Source organism: Coturnix japonica, chromosome 1 (genome assembly GCF_001577835.2).
Source record: "Coturnix japonica isolate 7356 chromosome 1, Coturnix japonica 2.1, whole genome shotgun sequence".
NCBI classification, from domain to species: domain Eukaryota; kingdom Metazoa; phylum Chordata; class Aves; order Galliformes; family Phasianidae; genus Coturnix; species Coturnix japonica.
This window is the reverse complement of record NC_029516.1, coordinates 48,799,997-48,820,456: the sequence shown is the minus strand read 5'-3', so window position 1 is coordinate 48,820,456 and position 20,460 is coordinate 48,799,997. Positions and strand designations below refer to the sequence as shown.

The 20,460-nt window shown below is 42.7% G+C and overlaps 1 protein-coding gene across 6 annotated transcripts in view; it reads left to right on the top strand.

The window, feature by feature from the left end:
• The window catches only part of BTBD11 (BTB domain containing 11), a 154,562-nt gene extending 136,028 nt beyond the window's left edge, over positions 1-18,534 (top strand). For 4 of the 6 annotated variants that reach the window (XM_032445084.1, XM_032445085.1, XM_032445080.1 and 1 more), the window contains 7 exons: positions 2,109-2,180; positions 7,175-7,280; positions 7,863-7,965; positions 9,379-9,460; positions 10,428-10,496; positions 13,634-13,747; positions 17,137-18,534. In XM_032445084.1, the coding sequence (XP_032300975.1) occupies positions 2,109-2,180; positions 7,175-7,280; positions 7,863-7,965; positions 9,379-9,460; positions 10,428-10,496; positions 13,634-13,747; positions 17,137-17,346 (756 nt within the window). In that variant the 3' untranslated portion in view covers positions 17,347-18,534. The remainder of the gene's footprint in view (positions 1-2,108; positions 2,181-7,174; positions 7,281-7,862; positions 7,966-9,378; positions 9,461-10,427; positions 10,497-13,633; positions 13,748-17,136) is intronic. The other 2 variants (XM_032445083.1, XM_015863778.2) reach the window with 1 other exon arrangement.
• The last annotated feature ends 1,926 nt before the right edge of the window (positions 18,535-20,460 follow it).

Below are 20,460 nucleotides of genomic sequence, written 5' to 3'. Positions count from 1 at the left end.
AGTAGCCGTGAGCTAAACTTGGGCTGCTGTACAGGACAGGGTTGAATGCCTCAAAGATAAGATGACATTGGAGATCTTGTGAAAGAAGAAAACAAGAAGATGCAACTGAATTGCTGCCTGTCAGTATCTGTGTCATATTCTTCATGGCCCGTGGAACCCCTCTGAACTCCTTACTGGGCCTCTCATTTGTCTATAGCCAAGGCTGATGTTTGCATTGTCTGAGCTTGTCTCTGAGCTGAACTGACATCTTGCCCCATGTCATAGTGCCCCGCATCTGCTTGACTAGTGACTGTAATTGTGGACTGGAGGCAACACTGAGTTTGGGCCCCTCAAACAAGAATTTAAGAAGAGTCTGGGGGAGGAAGCTCCCAGATTTATGGACTTGTGGTACCTGAGGTGGGGCTGGCAGGTCAGCTGCAGCCATCAGGAAGAACCAGCACGGGGATCTCAGGCCTTACCCTCAGGCACAGAGTAGGCTACCTACATGTGATTATAGACAGTAGCCATTCTCATATGATGGTGGGCAAAAGTCAAAGGGAAGAAAACCTGCGGCTGTCCTGAGTATGTCCACATGCATACAGAATCATAGAATAACTAAGGTTGGAAAAGATTCCTCAGATCATCTAGTCTAACCATCAGCATTTGGAAGAGGATGGTTTTAGATTTCCACTCTGAGGCTCAGCATGAGCTTGCATTGTCATTACAATCCACCAGCTCCATCCATGCAGATGAGACAGCTCTGTCACCAGCAGTACTGGGTGATGAGCCAGTTTTGTCCACTGCTTTTTCTGTATGCAGCAATTTAGATCAGATTGTCTATGGCCTAGTTCTTGGAGGATGAAAAGAATCTTTTAATTTCAAGTAATCTCTAACACAGCCTTCTCCCTCCCACCCATGTTATGGGCATGGAGTTGCTATTTGCCATTTCCTTGTATACTTTGGGGAAACGTATTGGCAAAGTTTGTTAACTGTACATTAAGTGCATGTGCTGAAGTGTTGTTTGGAGCCCTGCCTGGCTCTGGAAGTGCTTTGCACCAGGAAACCTTAGCTTAGGACTGTGAGTATTGCTGCTAGTGTATTGCCCATGGCAAAACCAACTTGAAGAATCATGGGAGGTCCTTCACTGCCCTTTCTCTGTAGCCTTCATCCTTCCCATCAGGTTCTGTCAGTAGTTTACTTTGAAAAATAGCCCATTAGCGAGGTGTTGATTACACTGTGCATTAAGACTTGATGAAAGGTTGCAGGAAACTGTTTGCAGAGGTGTTTCCTCAGGATTTAAAATTCCTGCTGGGTTTCACACACGCTCCATACGCATCTGTAGGCAGCTGAAGAAACCCACAGGAATGCACAGAGTTATTTGGGAAGTTGAACTGTTTGAAAAACAGCCATCAATACCACGTTGACAGTTATTTAGAATAAATAACAGTTTAAAGCAATAGCCAGTTTTTTACAATTCCAAAAGGATTCAGGCATGTAGGTATCCTGAGAAGCTTTGGCCTGTTTAATTTAAAAGCCAAAGTAATCTCTAGACAGTGACTTAACTCCATGTAATCCAAAATCTCCTAGAAAGTTAAGTGTTTATTTAATATATCCTTTCAGAAATAGCAATGTGTAGACTCTGTAGCAAGTGCATTAACTCTTCTGTTGGGAGAAAAAATGTTGATGGCTCCAGCAAAGAAAAAGCAGAAGGAAAGCCTACAACACCTGCCTGTTCTGTTGCAGCTTAATGTTTAGAAGCTGGAGCTTCAGATGGGTGTCCTGTTTCTTTATTGCTATTTCACTTTTCTTGAAAAATAAAATCTGGAAATTGAATATTTTGGCCAACAGCTGGAATATTTTAAGTGAAGAAAAATGTAGCCTTTACACAGGGGAGACAGACGCACCAATACGAGTAGTAGGAATAGCCCTGAAAACCTCCACGATCCCAAAATGCCTGCTTACAGGTTCCATGGAGTGGCTGATACCCTCCCGTGTGTTAATGCTCAGCCTGAGCTCAGAGATTGATCTTCTGACTGAGATTTTGATTTCTTGAAGCAAGTTTCACTGAAAATTTGCAGTGGTCTGTAATGTTGCCCATTGTCATTTGTAGTACTTCTGTGTCTAAACAGTTCAGAATAACCAGGACGCAAGTTATCCACACGTGTACGTCATGCATTCTCCGTGTGAGATGTGAACGCCAGGTACCAAGTGGTATTTTAATAACCAACTATTAACCGTGTATTGTGTTTTCATAACACAAATTCTTCATACTAATACAGGTTTGATATTTGTTTTTCTACTCTGACTGCCTTCTAAAATGTTTCGCTGCCAGAGGCAGGAGCCGTTTCTTCATTGACAATAAATAACTGCCATGGATGTGACACCTGCCCTTTTATGGTCTCTCACCCAGGGATTAGACCGTGCCCGGGGATCTCAGCTTTTTACATACAATGCACAGCTGTGATATAAAGAGTCTTTTGAAAGGAAGACTTGGCAGCTTTCCCAGAGCTAGCTGAAGGGCCCATTTGTGCCTTACCTGTGATTAATTCCTTTCCGTTTGTATTTGCAGTGGAATGACTTGAGCCTGGCACTAACAAAACCCATTTTGTTATGCAGTTCACTGCCTCTAACTGTGTCTTCAACCTCTGGGGCTTCCCTACCTTTGCAACTGTTGACTAATATGAATTATGTGTGTGCTGTTTAATCATCTAGGAGTGACCCTGTAAAGCAGCATTTAATCAGTTTGGATGCAGCTGGTAAAAAATGAATTTTGCTTGAGGACTATTGCAGAAACATAAGGGAAGGATGACAAAGATTCACAGAGATGGCAAAGAAAGTCTTATAGCAGAGTTTGAGTGCTTGAGCTTGGGAGGTCTACAAAAAGCCCTCTCTATTGCCTTAGCACTTATTGACTCTTTACAGGAAGAGGGGAGGATAAGTAGAGGAATAACTCAAAGGCATCCCAGCCTGTTATGGAAGGAAGTTCATGCATGACTCCTCAGTGGATCTGAGGCAGATTTCACTGCTGGAACAGTATCTGGGGACCACATGCAGAACAGGAGACTGGAAGCAGCACTTCTCTGTGTTTAGCAGAAAGTTGGGTCCTCCCAGCATCCTCAGAACTAGAGACAGAAAAGCTATCTTTGCCAGCACCCCTGTGCCCTGAGCAGCATGTTTTCTCTGCTTGCAGGGCGGATCTGTATTAAATGGCAAACACTGGACTCAGAATGATGGTGTTATTTTTCATCTTAACACTGCGTTTATTTTTGTGGCTGTGTGGTAGAGGAATTCAAGGGCCTGACACTCCAGGGCTAAGTTAGCAAAGAAAAGCAGCCTAAATTGTTACCACTGTAGAAGGCAATGAGGCAGAGGTGGCAAGGTATCTTAGACCAGTCAGAATTCCTATCCCCTGGGGTTTGAGTGATCCAGGGAGAGTCAATGAGGAAACCTGTGAATAGGGGGCAACTAAAGCAGAGTGTGATCTCGCTGGAAAAGAAAAGGGCAAGACCTTAGCCTATCTTCTGAATCCAGCCTAGGTTTTCTTCTTGAGATTTTGGAGCATGAGCCGCCAAGATGACACTTACCTTCCACAGGCACTGGAGAAAACTGGCTTGGTATGTCCCAGCTGTGTCCAGTACATATGTACAGTAGGACATTCCAGAATGGCTAGACCAGGTTGAACCCAGTCAGAAGAACTGAAGCAGACTCTCCCATGGGTTGTGCCTCAATCTTCAGGAGCCTTTCCTGAGTTGTGCTGCAGACCTTCATCATCAGAAAGGCGTTCAGGAAAAGATACCCCACCCAGTTCTTCACCTCCTCTCAGATCATTCACTCATCTCTGCTCTGGCAACTTGAGAACCTTCAGCTTTGCTTCAAAAGAAATTATGAATTCCTTTCACAGTTCAAGTGTGGGGAATTCCGTTAGATCTCCCTTGAAGAATGCTTTTAAGTCAGGAGGCCGCATGTATCTACAAAGCAAAGTTTCTTGCTCACCGACCAACCCTCTGCAGGAAGCATCATCTCCTTAAGAAGATTCACTGTTGTTCCCTGTTCCTTTTAGCCTATTTGTAAACTACCCCATGGCTAGGTAAATATTTTCATTATATCCTATGCCAAGCTTTCTTCCCTCTCCCGTTCAAGCAGATGCACATGGAGCTCCCTTTGACGGCAAATGCATGCTCGTATCTGAGAAGAAGCTGGCCTTGATCTGGATCTCAGCATCAAGCATCAAGGCAAAATGTTTTCCAGCTTCAAACTTTGGCAAGAAAACAAATGGGTTCTCTTCTCTGGTGTTGATATCACCACCCACAACTGCTGCAGAGAGCTCCTACAGCTGTTCTTACACAGTCAGCTGGTAAGGTGATGGATAAGCAGGAAAGAATAATGCTTAGAGCTTAAAATGGTAACCATTTTAATGTTGGATGTGGTAACCAAGGCAGCTTTGGAGCTTCTTGATGCTGGTGCACATACAGTGGAATGTCATCTTCTTTGCTGAAGCAATTCTGATCTACCAGGTTTTGGTCGCCTGTAGTTGTTTCCAGTTGCTTCACAGGCAGCCAAGCTCAACTTGCTCCAAGAGAAACACTGGGCTTCTGACAAAACAAGATTTTTGTTTCCCCAGCAATCCAATTGCAGACTGCACCTTCGACGAAGCATCCCTTTTATCTCTCCTCTTTGCTGCTTCTTCCTGCCTGCTTTATTGGAGATGCCAGTAGGCTGCGGGAAGCAGGGCCAGGGCCAGGGCCCTGGAAAGCTTGGCTATGTGCAGATTTGCATGGGGAACAGTTGTTCTTTTTTTCTTTCCATGTCTTTTTGGAGGAAAACTTGGTATATTTTGTTGGTGATGACTCTAAATGCTTTGTCTTTCTAGCTGAGCGCATTTCTTAAAGCTATCAACAGAAGCCAAAGGTCTTCAGCCTCCTGTCTGCTAAATGAAAGCAGTGTCCTGTGTGAGAGCTCTGAAGGTCCATGATGCTTAGTGTCTCTGTCTGCTTGATAGCTGCGCTTTCTTTGACTCTTTGGTCCTAAAGTCTCCCTTTCTTTTGTCATTTTTCCCTTTGTCCCATCTTTGTTCTGCACCATAGTGTTCTAAAGCCTCTTTTATGTGAGTGAATCCCATTTTGAGTTAATTAGAGTTTTATCTACACCAGTTTTCAGCAGGGTTGTGTGCAGTCAGTAGCAAGTTGGCTGTATAGTGGACTGGGGTCCGTATGCCGTGGCAGGGCTCATCACCCATTTCACGCTGAGGAAACTGACAGGCTTCCCAGGCTTGCTGGCATGTGACCATCATGCCAGTTCAAGTTACAAGTGTGTATCCTCTTCCCAACCCTGCGTGGCTGTGGCTGGCTCATTCCTTCCCAGTCTCAGTGCACCTTGACTTCCTGGTCTGCAGTGGGCAAGTCCTCTGGCTCCTAACAAGGCACTGGGAGGTTGATACGTATTTTATTATCAGTGCATTCCCACAGGCACCTGAGGGAGGAGATGCTTTGTCTTTTCTGACGTATGTGTATGTGTAGGTAGGCACTGCTCTTATTCCTCTCCAGAAGGTTCCCTCCTTTCCAGAATGTGGTATTAGATTCATCCTGTGTTGTATTTATTGACATCTTAGTGTCTGCCGCCTCCAGCTCACTGCTACCCTGCTGGTAGGAGCATCCCCCCGGACATGCTCCTCCCTGGCTGACTCAGCCAGCATGGCTTCGACACAGCCCTTCCAAGCAGAGAAGCAATTGCTCTTTCTGCCCTGTCTGTCTGGAGCTTTCCCCCCATCCCTCCCAATGGCTGAGTCACTTCCTTCTGTAAATCTGGCTTTAAATCTTCCTTTTCTTTTTGCCCTGTGATTCACTCCCTTTGTGAAGCGATTTGCAGAGCTCCAGCTTTGCCAACGCTGAACAGAGATGCTCCTGGGGCACTGCATCGGTGTTGTCCTGGAGCCACAACAGTGAGCCCTCACTGGTGGCTGCTCCTATGCCGTGCTGAATGGTCTCTCTTGGTATCAGTATTTCTTAGTATCTCTCTTATCCCAATATTTCTTTCAGTCTTATGTCTGATGTAGTAATAGGAGCCAACTTCTGCCTGCAGGCGAGTGCATGTAATTTCCTTTGACATCAGCGTGTGCCTATGAAGGCACAGCTCGTTTCCTTTTCCCACCCTGTTTAATTAGATACGGTGCAAGAGTTATTACAGTATCTCTGCCACTCCTCCTCATCCCATGTGGGATTTAAGGAATTTCTACTTTTAGAACTGAGCTGAAATGTGCTCAGAGAAGGAAGACTTCAATTTCTGCTTAATAAGCCTGAAGATATTTTTAGTATAACAGCTAAACTCCTCCATTGTTTATATTGTTATTATTTTACTCCCGTACCTGCTTACTTCCTTAGTCTTGGACCATCTAAGCATCTCATTTTTTCATGGTTTCCCAGTATGGAAGTGAATTGCCAACCAACATGGTAGCTGAAAGTCAAGATACTTCATTTTCAGGAATTAGCTGTGTGTCTCCATTGAATATGAGAAGTTCCAGTTACCAGCAAAGACTGGGATAAAATCTGCAAAAAACTCTTAAATCCTGCTTTCAGATGTGACTCAGCACTAAGTTCATTTCATTATCATTGAAGGCTTCTCTGGGAAGACCCAAGGGTCTGGTTCTGTGAGGTTCTGGTGGTCTCTTCAGAGAAGTGGTGCCAAAACCAATGCCAGGGGCATAAGATCATATTAATAACATGCTTGGGGTGAAATGAGGAGCCTCAGTAGCATTCTGTGATGCTTCTGACATTCTGTTTGTGAGAATGTTGTGATTAGAAATGTATGCTGGCTATACAGCTCTGTTTGGTAACCCCGGTTTTCTAAAACATAGCAATGACCCATTTCCCAAAGAGCAACAGAAAGGTATTTTATATTGAAGTAAGTCTGAAAATGAAGTGAAATGGCTCTCATAAAGGAGCATGGCTTATTTGGAAGGGATGGTGGCTGTTGAGTTTGTTGGGAAAATCAGGCCCAAGGAGAGGACATTCCATTTTACCTGCTTCCTACAGGAGATGTAACAAACAGGTAGTTTATAACAAACACTGAAGTTCTGGTTCTTAATGAAGTTTCAGCAGTCACATTTTTCAGCTTCAAAACAAACAGCTCTTGAGCATAACGTAATGTCTTTCTTTGAATACTGAGTTTATGTTGCTTGTGTTTATTTCCTTTTGCTTAGAATGAAGTGATAAGTCAGCAGCTATCTGTCATTTTCACTCATTGCTATGGACCCTACCCTATTCCAAAGCTTGTTGAAATCAAGCGCAAGCAGACCTCTCGCTTAGGTAAGCATGACTTGAAGATGCTTTTCGGTCCTTAAGGAGAGCTATGGGAAATCTGCATTGCAGGCTGAGTGTACAAGTCAGAGAAAATGTGAACCACTGTTGTTGGCTTCAAGTGACATTGTGATGGCATGGCCCTCCCAGCCCTGCTTAATGTAACCTAGAGAAGAAGTGAGCCCATTTCCAGCATGCTTTTCCCCTTGGCACAAAGGCTTCGCTGCCTAGGGGGAGGGGAGGGTATGGGCTAAGGATATTTCTCTGCAGTTTGCTTTGGGGAACAGAGCTGGGAAGCTGTGCCAGCTCCGTGTGGCAGGGCTGGCTGGTGATCATCTCAGCAAAGGTTGACACAGACTTCAAAGCTTTGAATTTCCTTAGTCTGAACTCCATGTGCCTGTCTGTGGGTCTCCTGTTTCAGACAGTCCAAAATAGCTTGACGGGCTTTACTCATTATGAACAATATCCTTTTACACCATTGTCTTCTTTTGTCAAAACAGGAAAATATTATGTACATTCATGATCCCAAACCAAATTTATTGGTGGTTTATTTCTTCTTCTTCTTTTTTTTTTTTTTTTCTATAATTCTAGATCCCCATTTTCTTAACAACAAAGAGATGTCAGATGTTACATTTCTGGTGGAAGGAAGACCATTTTATGCACATAGAGTGCTGCTATTTACTGCATCACCACGGTAAGACATAGAGATGGTTCTGTTTCTTAGCAAAAATAGAAATTGATTTTGTGCTTTTGTATTTTTGTTGTTAAGATTCTTCGAGGGTTAATGGTTCAATATTCAAGTTTTTTTCCTAAGCAGCAAATCTCAGCAGCCTATTTCTGATTAACAAGCGCTCCCATCACTAGATTCCCAACCTGTAAATGCTCCACGCTTCTGGCCATACAGCTGACTTCATTCCACCAAGGCACATTTGCATGGAGCTCATCGCTGCATCCAGCCCTTAAACATAGAGTAGTCTTAACAGTTTGCTTCTTAATAGTCATTTATCCGGTGAGCAGCTAAATCTTGTCTTGCATCCGTGTACACAGTCTCTAGGAGGAACAAGATACTATCACTTGATTCAGAATTAGATGCATAGGAAACGTCACGCTGTATCAAAATGCAGTACTTATGGTTTCATCCCTGTGCTCAGAAGGCTGGGTGTGGGTCACCCAGCTCAACTCAGCCTTCAAGAGTATTCCGCACGTGATGATCACAAACTGTATTTGTACACAACTTTATAATTCAAGATGTGCAAGCACAATCCAAACTTCATCTCCAAGCTTATTAAATTGCCTTCAAAATAGAGTTTGACACTACTAAGATCAAATCAATTGTTACCCATATTTTAATTAAAATGCAGTCATGGTATGGAAGAGGTTACCATCCAGCAAATGCTGGTCTTGATAGATAAACTAAGCTTTGCACTGCCTCAAGAAGGTCAGATGAATTATTGACAAGAGAAGGGCAGATGTTTCTGACGGTGCACTCACCTTCTAATCAAATAAGAATATCTAGCAATAATTAACTTTAAGAGGCTTTTTATCTTGAAACCTATGTCTGAATTTTAGGTTTTGATAATCAGAGAAAGTAGCATACCTATTTTTCTCTCTTATCTCTTCTTATACAGTTGTATGAAGCCTATGTAGTAGTAACCTTAATGTGGTTTTAATGCTTTGTTCAAAACATTTTTGCTGCAGCATAATAGAAATAGGCTAGAAATTGATCTTCAAATAAAGTAAGTGCACAGTTTTGAATTATTGCAACTTCCTAAACAACCACGTTTCCTTCAAGCAAAAAAGCCCAAACCAAAACAACAAGTTTGATATGCTTCTTTCCGGTATCTGAATCTCCCCTATGCATTTTTTCTATTGTGGTATCAGAAGTATTTTCCCAACATTTCAAATTGAAATCTCCTAAAAGAGAGGCTTCTTCCTTTCAATTTGAACTTTATTTTGTGTAGCTGTCTGAATCCTGATGCATTTCAGTGACAAATCCATTCATTTCAGTGTACTGTTTTTGTAAGAGCTGATGCTGTCCTTCCACTTTGCCATAGTTTTCCACATAGATAATTGGGCTGGTATTTCAATCTTGCTCCTTTCTATTTAGGTTTAAAGCATTGCTGTCTAGCAAGCCCTCAACTGATAGTACTTGTATTGAGATCAACTATGTGAAGTACCCCATCTTTCAGGTAAAGTCAGTTCTCACATTGTATTTGAATAGAAACATAGAAACATTGTACATGCCCTGTCCAAACTAATACATGTGTATTTGATAAGCATATAGCTCAGAATAGTGGTTCCATGAGCACAGAATCCATCTCCTTGCATACACTAAGCTGCATAGTGCTATTGATTGCAAATGTCATGCCCAACCAGATTCAATAGCATACATTTCACTTATACAGAGTATGCAGATAAAGCAGAGCGTGTCACTGGGAAGTACTTGATTCCTTTTTCTCTTGCTGACTTTTTCTGCATTTAATGGACAGGCTCCCAGACATAGTTCATTTGCTTCTTTAGCAATGCTATTCAATCACTTTTTTTTTGCCATGAAAATATATTTTCTGTAGTGTATACTTGTATATGCTTCCCTTCCCTTGAGTCAGAGCCCAGGCAGTTCCATGTGTTGACTGTTATAGATGAAGATATTTCCCAGCTCATTACAGTGACTTTAAACTTGCTGGAAGCTCACTGCAGAGATATCTTAGTTGTCTCGTATTACAGTGCAAAGCCTCCACAATTATTTGTTGTCATCCATGCATGCCCTCACACAGCTGAGTGGAGGTGTTGGTCCCATTGCCAAGGGGGTAATAAAGGAATAACCAATATATATGCTATATTGTCCTTAATAAATGATGCACTATATTGGAAAAGACGTAGAAAACTCAGAATGAATTAATCAGCTTCCTGCACAATGTTTGGGCATCAAGAGAAAGCATGGACAACATGGCTGGCAAGGGTTAAGATTACCCATGAGAAGGAACTATTGAACTGTGCAGAGAGAGAATAACCAAATATATCTTGAAATTAGGAGGATTTGGCCAGTTTTATCTACAAATCCTTGATGTTGGAGAGTCTCTGGTGAAATCTGCAATTTCACCATTTCCTTGCTCCCTTTGACGGTTTTTTATAAACACCCCCTTTGTTTTGTTACAGCTTGTTATGCAGTATCTTTACTATGGAGGTGCAGAGTCACTCTTGATTAAAAATAATGAAATTATGGAGGTAAGATACATTTATGTTAATTTCAGGGGGAACAGTGCTAAGTGATCTCTTTACCATTCACCCAAGGGTTCATGACAAGGGCAAGACATGAGCGCTCCCGTAAGAGACATCACTGCCTCCTGCTGAGTGCCCAGAGTACCCAGGTAGAAAAGTCATGATCACCAGACAAAATAGTTTGTCTGAAATGAAAATATCTGCTGAGGTGATTTGTGATGCTCTTACAAGGAAATGCAAAGCAGGTGTTACCAGTGTCTGGAAACAATTCCCAGCAGCATAGTACGTTGTCTTCTCTGTCTCTCAGCCTAGTAGATGAGGTGCTCTGTTGAGCTGGGCCAATGAGCTTGTCTACGGCACTCTTACTTCTGGCTTATTAGCCCAGGCTTATGTGTCTGTACCTTTCTCAGCAGCTTTAAAGCATCCAATTTGGTTCAATCACTCCAGAGAATTTTTGGGCATGCAACTGACTTTAATCACAGAAGAAATCCTGGTGGAGTTCAGTTCAGTTTCAAGCATATGACTGTCTCATTTTCTGAATAAAACCTTAAGTTGCTCCCTGAGATAATTATTTGCCACTTTCTTACTGGGTGTTGAAGTCCATTGCCATTGTGCCCATTTGCAGTGGCCACGCCAAGCCCTCTGGAACTGATGGAACCTTCAGCATAGTCACACATCCTGTATGGATGTTAGGTCCTTCTCTTCCAGATACTGTGCGCTGTCATTACCATCTCTGATTAACCTAATTCAACCAAGTCAACAGAACTAAGATACATTAGAACAAATTTGTGATAGTCATTTGGGAGCTTTCCTGTTGACAACTAATGGTAGCCAAAAGGGATACAGGACAATAAAAGCTAAAATAAGAGCTACTGCACCCATGATCTTCTATTGTTGCTTACATGAATTAATCTGTCCCCATCATAGAACCATAGAATGGTTTGGGTTGGAAGGGACCTTTAAGATCTAGTTCCACCCCCCTAATATAGGCAGGGACACCTCCCTCTAGACCAGGTTGCTCAAAGCCCCATCCAGCCTGGCCTTGAATGCCTCGAGGGTGGGGACATCCACAGCCTTGCTGGGCAGCCTGTTCTATTGTCTCTCCACCCTCACTGTAGAGAATTTCTTCCAAATATCTACTCTGAATCTGCCCTCTTCCAGTTTAAAACCATTTCCCCTCATCCTATCACTACATGCCCTAATAAAAAGTCCCTCCCCAGCTTTCCTGTAGGTCCCCTTCAGGTACTGGATGGCCACTATCAGGTCTCCCCAGAGCCTTCTCTTTTCCAGGCTGAAGAGCCCCAGATATCTCTATCGCACTGCTGTCTGGAGCACCCATGTGGGGTTTGACTCTTACCAAAGTACCGCTAACTATAAATGGGGAACAGTTTTTCTTTGAGGTATAAAGTGGCCAAAATGTAGCAATTATGTTGGGTACAGGGGCATCTGTATGAATCCTGCTGGCAACCAGGGGATGGAACTAAGACTGAGATCATCCCTGTCCATTGCAGATGGTGGACCCACACTGAAAAAAGTTTGTGCCGCAGTTCAGCTGGCTGCTTGCTCTACTTTCATGGCATCTCAAAACTTCTGTGATTCCAGAATGTATGGCTGATTGATTGATCTGTTGATAACAGATCTGGCTACGGTTCCTCACAGTTTAAAGTAATTACAAACCAGCACGTGACTGCTTGAGCCACAGAGGCAGCTGGAATAGGATTTAGCTTTATCTTTCAAAACTGCATTTAGCAACTTGCCTTATTACAAATATGATAACAAGGAGCACCAGAAATACTCCACAGAAATCTTTGCTGCAATTCATAATTGAGGCCAGCTGGCTGCTATCACATCAGCGCTGCAGATTTCCAGCACTTGGATTTATTTATGGGACTAAAGCAGAACTTGAGCAGACCGCATAGGAGAAGTCAGAATAATGTTAGGGCAGTTTCAGGGTTTTGTTCCCAAGTGCTCCTACCTAGTAGCATAACAGCTGTTTCGGGAATCATGAGAAGCCTCTCTATCCTGAAGTCTGTGTTGATAAGGCTCTTATAAATGCCAGAACATGTGACCAGCTCAGCCTGAAGGGACCTTCCTGGGTTAGAGCAAGGCGTAAAGAAGTGAAAAACCTCAATCTGCTTTCTAAACCAGGGCTAAGAGCCAGAGGTGATGATGGACTGTGGAAAGGCAGAAAATGAAGCTCACTCCCCCAGCTGTAGAAGGACAAAAAAAGGAGGCAATCCAAGCGGTATTGAAATCAGCAGGAAAAGGCACAAATTAAGCCGGGTTTTCATGCTGCAGGCTCCAGGTTACGTTTAATGTTCATGGTGTTAAACTGAAATCTCCAGAGCAGCGCTAGTCCAGGCTGCATTTCCTGGGTTAGTATGGGACCAAAGTGAGATGTCGGTGTGAGTCCTGATGGCACAGGAGCTGTTAGTGCAGCAATGTGGATGCATTACCCTCATGTTAGTGGTGCTAGGTGCTGCCTCACATCAAGCTGGTTCACTGTCATTTGGAACCAGGCAGCATTTCAGTGCCTATGGCCTCAACATAACCTTACTGCTGCTGCTGAGATAGAGCAAGGAGTATGTGGAGACCTGACTCTATTTCCTTGAGCCTGCTGAGGTGAGAGGTTTGAAGTTTATTCTCTCTCTAGGTTTTTAAGACTACCTGGGGTGGTTATTGTCATCTGGTTTGAATTCTTCTATACTCATGGTCCTGGCCTTTCTGCTGACATCCGCACATCAAACCCAGGTGTTGTGTTTCAGACAGATCTTGAGGAACAGTTGAATCCAAACCTTCTTTTCCTGGAATGTAGCTTCAGATTCCTCCTTGCATGTTTGCAAAGTGACCAGGGACTCTCCAGTCTGTCGCTTATCTTAGGACAGATATCTGTCCTAAGGCCAGCGTATGGACCTGAACAGGCTGTGGCGGTCCTTTCATCTCCACCTTCCCACAGTGAGATCTAGAGGAGACTACAGCAACCCTCTCATTGTGACTGACTGTCAGCGGTCAGTGCTTTAACTCAGACTGCAGCAGGGGCAGAGAAAAACTATAATGAAGCAGTAAAGAACCAAATTCTGAATGTGTACTGCTCACCACTTTTGACTATTTTTTTTTCCCTTTCTTTCCTATTTTTTTTTTAGCTTCTCTCTGCTGCTAAATTTTTCCAGCTTGAAGCTTTACAACGACACTGTGAGATCATTTGTGCAAAAAGCATTAATACAGAAAACTGCGTGGATATTTATAATCATGCCAAGGTAAAAATAACTACATGTGTGTTACTTGTCTGTCCTCCTGCTCATAGATCACTTTGGTGATAAGTAGTAATGCATATGTCGTGTGCTTAGTATGTTTGTTGCATGTTTAGCATTTGTCATTCACATTCTGGACTGTAAAAGGTACCTGGGAGAGTGACAGTCATTAGTCACATCTAAGAACATCTGTGGCAACTTCTCATCCTCCTACTATCCTCCTATGGTTCAGTCTCTACTTGTGGCAGATCTGTATCTTATCACAGTGACCCAAATTGCTAAGTTACTCAACAGGAATCACCTAACTGAGTAAGATATCTCTTTTTCACCTTCCAGGCTGCATTTTCCTATAAATGTTCCTTTTGCCTCTTGCCTAAACCCCGCAGTGCTGGTGACAGCTTTTATATTTTTTTATAATATATGCTTTTATTTTTTTTATAATATATGAAAATGCCACGTTGTCGAAGTATAGTGTCTCACAGCCATGCAAGCACAGTAGTGAGAATTGTATGTCTTGGAGAGGAGAGACTGGAATTAAATCATTTACTTAGCTTGTGTGGAAGCCATCAGGCATAAAAACATGGCATGTTTTGACCTAGAAAACCTATTTTAGGTCACTGATGAAGGTCATAGCCACATGGACAAGGTTCAGTTTTTCCCTTCCTCATCTGCTAAGTACTAAGTCTTGGAAGATAGAAATGATACAAAAATAGTTAAAATGAATAATTTTTAAAGCAATTCTTGAACAATTTTCCTCACACAGACTACATGAAAATGTTGTGGTGTGGTACTGAGGTTTGACTGAACAGAGTAATCCTGCAGATTGCTCCAAGCCTCTGCAGATCTGACCTCCATTCCAATCAGGTATTTCCTACATTGAGTAGTAATGTTAGATCTCAATGTACGGATACTATGCAATCAGTGCTTGATATGGCATAAAGTTCCACTTAAAATGAATAAAAAATGAGGTGTATTTGCAGGACCATTTATTGTAATAGGAAATAAAATCACCAGTGCAGTACTCTTGAAAAATACTTCATTTATCTTCAAGTTCATGTGGGAACTTTTCAATTTACATTACTGTTAGCAAAAGTAAATTGAACAATTTTGTTTTAAAATCACATGCTTTCTCTGGATTGTGAAATGTGGTTGTAACGTTCATATACCAAGCTTTAGACTCATCTGAGGGACTTCTACACTGCCAATGCTGGGACTGAAGGTACCCAGTGTTCTTGGCTAGATCTGGTTCCTTGTCTGCCAGTAAGGGCTTCAGCCTGCAAGTTTTCTGTGCCTTCATCTCTCTGTAGAGTCAGTGCAGATGGTTTACTTGAGAGGTTTTAAAGGCCAGGGTCATGTTTGCATTGACATGTAGCACATTACAGAGCTAACTAGCTGGGAGTGAAATCCTGACTTCTGGAATTGGTTAAACTACATCACTTCAGAGCTCTTCATGGGCTAATTGACCCTGCTTCCAGTAAATTAGCAGGGCTAAGCTTCACAGTGCGATAGCTAGGTTTTCAGAATGTGAACACATTCTAAAGCTAGTTCAAATACCTCTCCTTGTTGCTGTCTGAAGAGTAGACGTCTCCATCTTTTTGCTTCTGGTCTTTGTGTTGTGCAGCTTACTAAGCCAAGCCCAGTTTGTTCTGCTCAGAGTGCTCCCATCACACTGCAGCTTCATTTCTTGTTTATGTGAATGGCACACAGCAGAAGAGACCAGATGTCCTCATGAGCCAGGGGAGCTCACAGGCAGCTCAGACACAGCTTGCCAGCAAACGGTCTGCCTTTCCATTCTGTGGGAACCATTTCTAGTCCTTGCTACTGTGCAAGCAAGCTGACCTGGACACAGGGAGTACAGACTTCCTCATCACAATTAAGACCTAATTTGGTAGAAGCATAGGATGAAGTGAGCACAGATTTGGAACACTGTCCATGGTAGGGGGATAAGTTATAGGAGAGGAGTGTTTATCAGGGTGGAGAGCTGTAGGAACAAGAGTTTAGGGCCGTGGGTTAAGGAGGTGAAGTACTGCTAGGAAGGTGAGAGAATGTGGATTTTGTCTCACTTGCAATTTAAAAACTGAATGGAAAATATTAAATCATTCATGGTTTTCTGTTCATAGGATTGCAACTACCTTTTGATCAGCATCACTTTCAGGGCTTCATTTACATCTTTCCTCCAGAAAGAAAGTCACCAGGCAAATAGGATTTATAATGGTGACTGATCAGTTACCACCAGATACCAGTTGCTTTTTACTCAAAGTTCCAGCAAAATCAATTGGAGAGTCAAGTACTTGTCTAAAACACTCAGTGCTTGCACTGCTTGCAAGCTGAGCCTTAGAACAAGCCTGGCCAAAAAAAAACAACCCAGCACTTTCTCAATACTGTGGATATATTGAAATGATGAATAGAGACAAGTGGTGTTTTGGAGAAGAATACAGATTCAAACATATGCTGTCACACCCAGGTGCAAAGTAATGCACTCATAATTTGTTGAAAACCTGCATGGTTTGAAATTGAATTTTCCTCTGGAAGATAGAACCTACCTTGTCCTAATATGTATTCATTGTCATATTTTTTTTAGCCATTTCCATTCTTAGCTCCAAACATAACATTAAGATGGTGTAGGATAACAGTGCTGTGCAGTTGTTACAGTCTGGACCCAAAGTTATGAAATCTCCCAGCAGTCCTAGCCTCACAGATGCACTCCAGAGCCAAAGATTCATGCTTTTCTCAGAGCTCAGACTCAGCAGGATCTTACCTGCACAGGAACATGTGCTGAGCTCTCCTCTGTAAGCTCACGTATCTTAAATTCCTATGTATCATGGCTGTACTGCTTGTGTGACTGCAGGAGGTAACCAGGGGGTGATGACCACTATGAGTCACCCATCAAATGGCCAGTATGGATCATTTTGGTTTCCTCACACAGTTGAGTTCACTCATCCAAGGGTTACTAACATTTAGCCTTCATTCCTCCTCAAGAGGTCCCTAAAACCTGTTACTTTGCATGACAGACTTCTGCAGTCAAGAATCCCACTCTTGCTAAGGATGGAATTCATGAAACTCGAAGGTCTCTTGCAGTTCTTCCCAAACTTACAGGCTTAGGACATGGCTACTAGAATGAAATCATGGGTTTAGTGACCTCAGTTGTAAAACTCCTAGCAATTTCCAAGGGACCAAAGCTTCAGCCCCTTAACATTGAGCTTGTAACCATAATCATTGGTATAAAATACTGTTTGATTAACTCGTGCCCCTGCAATATGTGTATCTGTAAGTGTTAACGGGGCCAGTCTGAAAGGCTCAGCTTGTGCTTTTGTTTGTGTACAGCTCTTAGGCACTGCTCTTGCTGACCAGGTTTTATCAGAATGGTTATCTTTCTCTAATTTCACTTCTTGTAGTTTCTCGGAGTCACAGAACTATCTTCCTATTGCGAAGGATACTTCCTAAAAAATATGATGGTCCTCATTGAAAACGAAGCTTTCAAGCAGCTGTTGTATGACAAGAACGGAGAAACGTCTGGTCAGAATGTACTACAGGACTTACAGAGGACGTTGGCCACAAGGATTCAGTCAATTCATTTGTCTTCTTCAAAGGGCTCCATTGTATAAAGCTGAGGAAGATGGTAACACTCTAATAAAGACCCTGCAAGTTACGTCTCCTGTTGCAGTTGCTTAAACGAATACACACAAAATAGATTCTACTTCACATCCAAATAGTTCTGTATTGGCCAAAGGTGCTGCGTTGAGGCTGCCGCCTCGTTTGGATGAGGGAATATGGAAAATATAGTTCCTGTATGCTTCTGAGCAGCAGGCCTACCAGAGCGTCCGGTGCATCGGTGTTGTACCCAAGTTCTGAACATGAAAGTATGGTCGTGGAGCTAGATGCCAACAAAAGTCAGAACTCATATCAGTGAACAGCAGCAGCCCCTGCCTGAGCGGTGGTGCCATGAAACACCTGAATTGACCAATTACACATTTAAGGCGAAATGTTCCATCGTTTCACATTTAAGAACTATACCTATCCCGGAGTCCATTATCTCATACACTTAAAAAATGTAAGAACTGTTGTTGCTGTTGAGCAAAAAGCGATTGTGTTAAGAGAGCGGGTAAGACTGTTACAATGGAGGAAGTAGACATACTGGCAGATTTTTAGGGGTGGGAACTTTTTAAATTGTTCATAAAAATAATGGGGTGGCCTTGTAGTTTAAAAACTATTTCTTAAGCTTATGGTTTCATTTTCGACAGAGCTGTGTTTGAGAATCTATGTAACATGTTTTGTTTTTTAAATGGTTAAAATGTACATTGTGTAAACACACATATGATCGAGTTTTGCTTGTATTCTTTCCTAAAGTGGTATAACCTTGCCTGACAGGCTATGGTTACGCCAAAGAGGTACATTACCCAGACTATCTCTAATACAGTAGTTGGGGGGGGGCAGGAAAACTGCATGCTTCTTGTGATTTGGGGTTAAAAACAATGACGAACTCAACATGCATTTGCATGGTAACTGTACCAGTGAAATGTTTTGTTTGTGCTTCGTTTTGCCAAGACAAATGCAATGTTACTTCTTGTCAAACTCCATCTGTAAAATCGGCATATTATTTTACTCAGTGCAGTTGGTTGTGATATGATACCCCCAGAGACCTTCTCGAGATGCTGATTTCTGTTTGTTACAGTGAAGGGATAATAACAGATCGTTCCTCTTGTGATGTGTCGATACTTTGCTACTGACCAGAGATTGTGTCCAAGCTAGACTTTTATAAATTATAATTAAATATACTATAGAATGATTTCTCACTGTATCCTCAGAACGTATAGGTTATCTACAATGCAGGGTTTGGGTGGGGTGGGACGGGGGGTGCGATTTAATGTCCAAACTTCATTTGTTTTGCAGCCTGTTGTTAGCAAGGCAGATCTGCGACGCTCCACAACATTCCTGATGCTCTGTCTTCAAATAATGCTTTTCATGAATCGTTTGATTTAAAACATGGAGAAGACTGCAGCGAGATGCAAGCAATGATATTGCCTTTTCCATGGCAGAGTGACACTGATGTATTTATTTTCTAGCATGCTGTTCAGAAACTCTGCCCAGCTCATAGACTCTAGAAGTTTTATTTGGATGGTGCATGGTAGCCTCTTGTTCTTCTGTTGAAGTATCTGTGTTGGGTGCTCTTCCATGTTGGTAGTTTTGGGCATGCTCAGAGAACACAGTTTTGGCTTTAGTTATCCACATGGTAGGAAGCTGTTTTATGACTCGAGGTGTGAAGCGTCCTATGTACTCGGTCTTTTAATGCCTATGCAGCTTCTGCAAGAAAGTACAGAAATGTCTTCACTGATGCTAATGTGTTATAGGCATGGCATGGCAGTCAGTCAGACCTTTTGTTTTCCTGCCTAGCAAATGTTCACACAGGATGTTGTCGAGAACATTCAGGTAACGACAGCTTTTTGTGAATGTTGTGATCGTGGAGAAACATGACTGTGGCTGATGGAGTAACAACACGCGGGGTGCTTGTTGTCGTTCATTGTGCCTCCCCATCCAAGGAAAGCCATCCTTTGTGCTTACGATAGCCAGGCAGGAGCAGACCTCATCCCGCAGCTTCAGACAATAATCATGATATTAAAATCTTTTCCCTTGGGTACAGGTGTAGTGTCCAATGAAGTCATCAAGAGTTGTGCACACATATATCCATAGGCAGAATGTCTTTTTCTGGGAAACAAGCACGTAGTTGTACCTTTGGGTAGGCAGTCTGGTGTTGGATGTTATAATGGCAGCCAGAAGTGTTGCGCCTCTGTTTCCAGCTCAAATAATCTTAGTGTTTGGTAAGGGGATAGAGTCCTGTGTGCATAACTGCTCCTGGAAGGTGATGGTTTTTGAGCGTGACTAGGAACCTGCACTTAACAGAAAGGGAATACTGATAACTGTGCTAGTTGTTCTCCTGATAAGTCGAATCGAGAATATCTGTGGTAATATTCACTGTTTTCTCTTTTAGAGATGAAGAGCTTACAGTGTTCTTTGGTACCTGTACATGTACTGCATGGTCATCATCTTTGAGTCCTCCAAGGGAAAATAAGAGGTTTTGGTGTAGTAGCAGAGTGCCCACCTCCAGGCACACGCTGTGGTGTCTGTGCAGCACTGCTGCTTCACATGTTGCTGTGTCCCTGTGCTCCTCTGCGGGCTTGTGAGTCTGGGCTATGACAGAAAGTGTGGCACCCGCTGTCACCATCAGATCTGCTTTGCTGATCTGTAGCAAACAGTAGGAGCAAAGGACCCCTTTATAACAACCTGTCATTCAGAGCTGTTACAGGATCCACCATCTCCACCAAACCCATCATCAGAAAGGTTTCCCGATAGACTTCCAGAAATTATTTGCTGTAAATCAAAACACTTTTCCTTCCAGCCTCAGTCAACAGGAAGAATGGATAATCCACAGCCTTTTTATAAAATAATTCTGCATATGAGGGGAATTATCAAACCTCCCTCACTAGTTTAAGTCTTCCTTAGTCCTTTCAGTAATATTTTCTAAGCCTCTGATTGTTGCTGTCTTTCCCCTCACGTCTTCCCAGCTTCCCAGAATGTTCTGCTCCTGTGGGGGATTTATACAGCAACAGGCGATGTTCAGTGACTGTCCCATGAGTTTTACACAGAGCATATCAGAAAATATATCCCAGAATATTTTCTACATCCCCTGGCTGACACTCCTCTAACCTACCTTGCATTACAAT